A 7,500-nucleotide genomic window follows, 5' to 3' on the forward strand; every position below is an offset into this window, starting at 1 on the left:
CATCCAGTTAAACATTCCGTGCACGGCGGAACCGCCAAACGCCCTAAAACCGAGCAGTACAACACATTACACTACGTCTGTAGTGCATCGCCCTGAGTATCACAGGAGAGTAGGCCATCACTAGTACCACTGGTACCATTCTTTTACCCCATGTCCTCTTCCACATGGGATACTGAAAACTTTCACAGCATTAATAATAACACAATACACTTATTAATATCAGTGGCGGCTCCAGAGGTGGGCCTGCAGCATAGTCTAAAATTTCAATAGGGGAGCGGCATCAACTACCACCCCAAACACTGCCAAACATCACCGTCCGGGACTCACTGGCAGTTGGTGTCCCCGGACGGGACTCACTGGCAGTTGGTGTCCCCGGCTGGGTCTCACTGGCAGTTGGTGTCGCCGGCCGGGACTCACTGGCAGTTGGTGTGAATCCCCTATTTGAATTTTGGACTGTGCTGCAGCCCCGCCCCTTCTGGAGCCACCACTACTTAATATAGTTTCCCAGCTACATAGAACTTTAATTTAACGACGTGTACAACTACATACCCCCTGCAAATAGTTACTAACTACAAACATTATTTTAGATTATTACAATTTATTATGTGCTTTTCAGCCATGTATTCATTTAATACTAGAATATTGGACCCATCATTCGAAGGGGTGAGAGATCTCTCCCCTTCACTCCCCCCAGACTTACTCTGGCCGACTCTTTCTCTTCTCTCTGTCTCCCACACTGGGGGCCATTAGTGGGCAAGGGAGGGGGCGTATGAGACAGGACAGACCGTCTATGATTATTATAAACATAGGACCTGTCTCGGAGGTGGATCCTATTGCAGTCATGCTTTTTTGTTGCACCGCCGTTAATATGCAAATGTGAGTTTCAGCCTTGTGATTGGGTACTTGCGAGCTTCGGACATTGCAAGCATGGAGATGCCCATGTTCAATGCCGGTGGACAGTGTAACTCCGCTAATGCTCCTTCTGAACTCCGGCTAAACATGACCACTGTGGCAGCGGCTCTGCATTCAAAAATGCAGCCTTGTTCACTGAAGCCCATAACACTCTCATAACACGCCCATGAGAAGGCCTTTTTTGCGTTCACTTCATACTACCTCCCAGGAACGTCCATGGTTTTGCGGTGCCAGTTGTATTGAAAGCGATCCCGCATGCAACAATGGACGTGGCGTACACTTATGGAACCGCATGCGCCATAGAGGTTCTCAGGAATTTTTGCGCATGCGCAGTCACAAAAAATTGCTCAACTGCACCATCATCAGTATTGAGTACTCCCCTGAATCAGGCCCAAAGTTTGGCAGAGTTATTTCTTTTTTGTTGCCCGCACCTGACCTTGCATTATGCTGTATCCAAAACTTTTTCTCATGGTAGCGAGATGGATAAAGCAAGGGCATTAGTAATATGTGCAGCAACGCATGCACTGGACAGTGAATTAAAGTCACACTATGGTGTAAACCCCTCTAGAAGTTCAAAATTTGTCGATTATCTTGGAATATATGATCTTATAATTATAGCATCCATAAAACTGACCGCCTATATTTATTAACAGTATTTTGTACCCTGTTTACAGGTGAACCATCAAGATAATGATGTTAGCCGTCCCATGATAATATTGGTTTTTCAGTTTCATTTATGATATTTGTTAATTATAATAGATGTCTCCACATAACTATAATGCACATGAGAATTGTACCTTCGGAACTCATTGCGGTCTCCAGATTGCGCCAAAGACACCAAAGTGCTGGTCACGGATGTTCCAACGTTCACCCCCATGATGATAGGGATAGAGGCCCTCACATTAAGTACTAGGATAGAAGACAATGGATGTATTTTGTATTGGCCTTACATTACAATAGACCCCCAGTATATAAGCTGCTTTCTACCCCACATTGGTGGCGCACGCCCTTACTTCCAGATGACACCATACTGACGATGATGGAAGATGAGGTACTGGAGCTCTGCACTAGGACAGTAACAAGGACACCGATGACCAGACCAGCGATGGGATTTGCGAGAACCTCATTGTCATTGAAGATATCTCCAGTAAGTTTACCTATACAGGGCAACAAAGCAGACAAGGTCAAAAGTTTGAGACGTTTGGTAGATCATGTTGAAAGAGCACTTGGGACTATTAGCTGCAATCTCTAGAGATCTGGATGTATATGAGTCACTTACTTCCCACCAGCTGGAATGCTGAGCTCAACACATCTAAAGAACATATGAACAGATAGAGGAACCCCAGGAGAAGGCAACCCTTGACTGTCCCGATTACAACGCGTTTCGCTCTCTGCGTATTGTTCAACTCTGGAGACAAAGAAACGATTAATTAAATGTCAGACTTCTGTACACTAGGTAAAACTAACTAGAGATTGGGACTTATCTTTGTAACCCACCTCTCCAGGAAGGACCACAAGCTTCAAGCTCCGGTAGAGCCCAGGGATCAATTTCTTCGTTCACCTCCTCATGATTGGCCAAGTCAATGGACATGGCATAAACAGGGTCTATAGGTAAACAGTGAAATATTACTCATTAAAGCAGTCTGTGACTGATACTGTACATAATACAGAAGTCAGTAGTAATTATAGACAAACACCTTTCAATACTGACCGGAAGCAGATATAAGTAGGACAGAGCCAGTGATAATGTGATGAACTAGATGAGAACCTTTTCTTTGATGGCACAATTCCAGGGGAGGCAGCAATGACATATTCAACCCTACCCCTGGCCTTCTGCACAGCTTTGTGAACCCCCTCCCTGCTGAAATGACCACCCCTCTGACAGTGCCTGAGCTACAGCACCCTGACACATCACTAAGGAGTCTATTTATCAAGCAGTGAAAAGTGTGGAGAAGTTGTCCACAGCAACCAATCAGCTTTCAAATAACATTTATCAAGTACGGTCGATAAAATAATAGCTAGGAGCGGATTGGTTGCTATGAGCAACTTCTCCACTGGTCCACTTCTCCACACTTTTCACTGCTTGATAAATAGACCACTAAGGCTCATGTCACATTGCTTTATGTGCACAAGTGCGTCTACAGGTCAGGCTAACGTGTTTCAGATCAACGGCGACTTCCTGCTCCACGGATTGGAAAACCGATCTGCACTGTGGTGTTTGCAGACCTGAAAATACTCATGATGAAAAAAAAAAAAATTAAACATCGTTCTCAAGTCCGGCCTACCGACATTTATGGGCCACCGCCTTTGTTCATTTTAATGGTTCTTTTTTTATTCTCCTAAAATACTGTGCATCTTTGCTTCTGCTAGTGTTCATGAGAGTGAGCAGACACTGGACATTTATTACATATGTCACTGCTGAGTGTTTGAAGGCGTTGATTATATTAATTAAAGTTCTATGGACAGTAGACTGAATAGGTCCTATTGCAGGGAGGTAAATACTCTGCACATCCCCACACAGCATTTAGCTCAAACCTAGATCTGTCTTATTATTGTTGCATGTTGGCGCGCACATGCATCTAAAGCATACTCGGCAAGGAAGGCCCTCAAACCCACCTAGTTACAGAGTGCCACCTGATGGTCATAAATTGTACTGCAGTTTGTTTGTGTTTAAAGAATCTTTAGGACATCGTGGGCCTGATTCTGTTTAGGACACAAAAGATCACGAAACGTCGACCTGCGGCCCCAAGACACTCCCTAGATATTCCCACAAGATGGAACAGTTGCGTGTGACAGCATGGTCATTACCCACAAACACCCATTCCACAGAAAGAGTGGCGGATCAGACCGTAAGCTCTTTCAATCCCCGTATGCATGGTGAGGCACATGTGCGGTCTCCGAATTCTTCCTATGGCACGTGTGCGGTTTGCAGATATTCGCGGTATGAGTCTGCATTCGGACTTGCATCTGATTCACCGTCAGGACCTATATATTTTCTTCTTCTCTTGCTGGGAAAACCTGGCCAGATCTAGATCAATACTTGGGTTCATAATATGGAACCCCATAAACGTTTTGGTCTGCTGTGCAGCGTCTACCACCCCTTTCATGGCGCAGTGGTGTGGCGTTCGCTGCCCTTCCTGACTTGTGCATGAGATGGGTGGATGGAGATATAGATGTTGTGCATGGCAAACACTTTATTTGGTTATAAGGTCACACACCCCGGAGGGTGCCTAGGGCTTCTGAAGTGCTAGGCCACCCCAACCCACTTTCCATATAAGTAGTATCAATTATGATAATCATGATATGTTAATAACACATTTCATAAATCTTTACATAGAAACATAGAATTTGACGGCAGATAAGAACCACTTGGCCCATCTAGTCTGCCCCATTTTTAAACATATTGTTACCTCAACCCTTATTGATCTTTACTTCTTCTGAAGGATGTACTTATGTCTATCCCATGTATGTTTAAATTGCTCTACTGCCTTAAGGTGCCTATCCATTAGGTGACCTGAAAGTCTGAACGTCTAGCGTTGAGACCTTCAGGTTGCCGCACTGAACGGTGTTCACTGAACGTCATTCAGTGAAGGAGCCCAACCTTCTATCCCTGAACATGCCGAACCTGATCAGCACCGTCAGGTTGACGGGCATGTTCAGTAGACAGTCGGGAACGGCAAGGACCCAGCGTGCACGCGCATCGCTGGACCTTCCGGCTATCCATTACCCGACTTTGTGTACAATGCGACCAAAACCTCCTGGTTTTGGTCGGATTGTTCACAAAGTCGGGTAATGGATAGGCCCCTTTAGCCTCTACCACTTCTGATGGGAGGCTATTCCACTTGTCCACTTCCCTTTCTGTGAAGTAATTTTTCCTCAAATTTCCCCTGAACCTACCACCCTCCAGTTTCAGTACATGTCCTCTTGTTCTAATACTTCTCTTTCTTTGAAGTACGTCTCCTTCCTCTCCCTTGTTAAAACCCTTTATATATTTGAACGTTTCTATCATGTCCCCCCTTTCCCTTTATAGCCTTTGCCTTTGAAAGGGAGATGCTGGTGGCAAGTTAGAATGTTTAAAGTATCCCTGTTATTTAAACACAGCCATCTTGTGTATTCCTTTTATCGAGGCATTGTGAATAAGTGATATCACTGAGGCACAAAGCACCTAAGAGTCGTCACTACTTCCTTCTCTTAGAGAGATCATAGGCTTCAAAATGGCTGCCTCCATTGGATGCACTTTAGAAATTATGATCTGGAGTTGTTCATACTTACCAATCAGGGTATCATCCAAAGGGACCTTTACCGGAATGTCATCGATGTTCTTTTTGATGTCGGAGAGAGGCATCTGGATGTTGTTGTTGGTGAATGGCATGTTGAAGGCTCTCTCAGACCCTTTACAAGTCTGCTGATGTTACTCTGTGGTGGGAAACAACTTCATCAGGTTGGAGACACCCTGCGTATAATGCGGCAAAATGTTAAAAAAAAAGTACAAAAATATGACATAGCTATAATAAGGTTTATTTCGCCATTTGCTAATCATTGCTTGTGTGCTATGCTCTTTCCTGCCTAGGTTTCCTAGAGCCTCTACCAGCAGGAGAACCCTGAGGGATAAACAAGGGTGTTTTCAGAATCCGAAAGATGCATTGGGGCTCCATGACTCTTAAGTCTGTGCGGCACATGATTCAAGGTGACCCAGAATTGCCCACCTTGCAGACGCTCTTTGTAACGCTGATTTTTTCACTACCAGCCTAGGCTTAAAGGCCTAGGACTAATTATCAATTGGGGGTAAGGTGGGGCACACCATTTTTTTTTAGTAATTTCAGGATGTTTTAATATGATTAAAAAAAAAATACAAGCCTTAACCCGAACAGAGTCACAGAATTTTTGCTGTCGGTATTGCGGTATGATTGGGTTTTAGAACTAGATGGGCATCGACGGCAGATTACAAATCATCATCAAATCTGATGCATAGGGGCATATTCCATTAGCCCGCAGGGTTGTCTCCGCGACTAATTGCTGTGACGGTCTTATTCAATTGCCGGGGATTCCTCGCCCGCGAGTCCCCGAGACCCCGCCCACGAGTCCCCGCAGTCGGACTTTACCCCACAGCTCCTGGAGGTGCGAGGTAAAATCCTCGTTAATACAATCAAATCGGCCTCGCACACGGGGAAAAAATACATCGATTCCGCAGTTTACCCGGAATCAATGTGTTTACACGCGTGAGCCCCGATTTTACGGGGCAGGAAAAAGGCTATTTAATTGAATAGTTTTCCCCCGCGCTGCGGGAATTTAGGATGGCAATTAGTCGCGGGGACAACCCTGTGGCTAATTGAATATGCCCCTTAGTGTATCATATATTTTTATCACCAAAACCGTTGTCGGTGCCCATTGGTTTCTAAATGACAGGCAACCTGACGCTTCATAAATTTACCCCTAAGTAATTTCCAACTAAGCACAGTGATAACCAAGCAATCAGCTTTTCATAGCTGGTAGGTGTACAGTCCTTCTAAGTAATTTATCCATACATATTTATATAATACGTCACAACAAAAGCAGGGATCATTTTAAATGGGATGCAAATCTGATGTTCAAATAACAAAAATTAAATAGCAAAATATTTGGAAGCTGCTGTATTTTGCTTTCAACTATTTTAGGCTCCTTAGGGCTCCCTATAGGGTTCTTCAATAGGCCTAGTGGCAGCATAATAAATCATTATTTCCCCGTGGTCCAAGCCCTTATCGCAGACATCATCAGAAACATACACATTTGGGAATGGTATCTCACTATTGTACTTAGCGATTGTCGCTGTATAAACATCTCCATAAGCTGTAATGTCATTAAGTAAAAAAAATATTAACATCTATATATATATAAAACGAGAAAGAAAAGAACATTGTCAATGAGTAAAACAATTATGTAAAGAAACAAAGTGCAAATTCTTAGAAGGTTGTAATATTTTATAGCTGTGTGAATAGGATTGTTTATACCGTAAGTGGGGACAGTGAACGCTATAGTTTAGAATAAGGACAAGAGTAAGGAACACAGTGAAAATAGCTGCTGGCATTAGGCTTACAGTACTGACCTCGACCGTTTTTTCCCCCCCAAACAAAATGTCCTTTTCATTCTTGTTATATATATATATATATATATATATATATATGTGTATTATATTATACAGTGAGGCCATACTTAAACTTCCCCTATTCAGAGCCACCTGTAGCTCCATATAATAACCAGAATGCCACCAAATTTGGTAGGGAGACTAATTAGAAATTATACTGCAAAAAATTGCAGGAATATGGTGCTGTGCAATCTATCTCATTTAAATTTATCTCTCTATCTGTTATCTATTTATCTATCTCATATACATCTATCTATCTATCTATCTATCTACCTCCTATCTATCTATCTATCTATCTATCTATCTATCTATCTATCTATCTATCTATCTATCTAACTCATATCTATCTATCTCATATCTATCTATCTATCTATCTATCTATCTATCTATCTATCTATCTATCTATCTATCTATCTATCTATCTATCTATCTATCTATCTATCTATCTCTAATATCTATCTACCTAC

General features: G+C 42.9%; 1 protein-coding gene across 1 annotated transcript in view; it reads right to left on the reverse strand.

Moving 5' to 3' along the window:
- Positions 1–7,500, reverse strand: part of SLC34A3 (solute carrier family 34 member 3) — a 24,056-nt gene that overhangs the window by 11,703 nt on the left and 4,853 nt on the right. The window contains exons 2-7 of the mRNA XM_088469035.1: positions 5,185–5,365; positions 2,410–2,517; positions 2,192–2,320; positions 1,926–2,069; positions 1,710–1,821; positions 1–43 (exon numbers count right to left, since the gene is read on the reverse strand). The exon at positions 1–43 is cut by the window's left edge and continues 153 nt beyond it. Of these exons, the coding sequence (XP_088325161.1) occupies positions 1–43; positions 1,710–1,821; positions 1,926–2,069; positions 2,192–2,320; positions 2,410–2,517; positions 5,185–5,284 (636 nt within the window). The 5' untranslated portion in view covers positions 5,285–5,365. The remainder of the gene's footprint in view (positions 44–1,709; positions 1,822–1,925; positions 2,070–2,191; positions 2,321–2,409; positions 2,518–5,184; positions 5,366–7,500) is intronic.

This window comes from Taudactylus pleione, unplaced genomic scaffold (genome assembly GCF_031769625.1).
Source record: "Taudactylus pleione unplaced genomic scaffold, aTauple2 ptg000013l, whole genome shotgun sequence".
NCBI classification, from domain to species: Eukaryota; Metazoa; Chordata; class Amphibia; order Anura; family Myobatrachidae; genus Taudactylus; species Taudactylus pleione.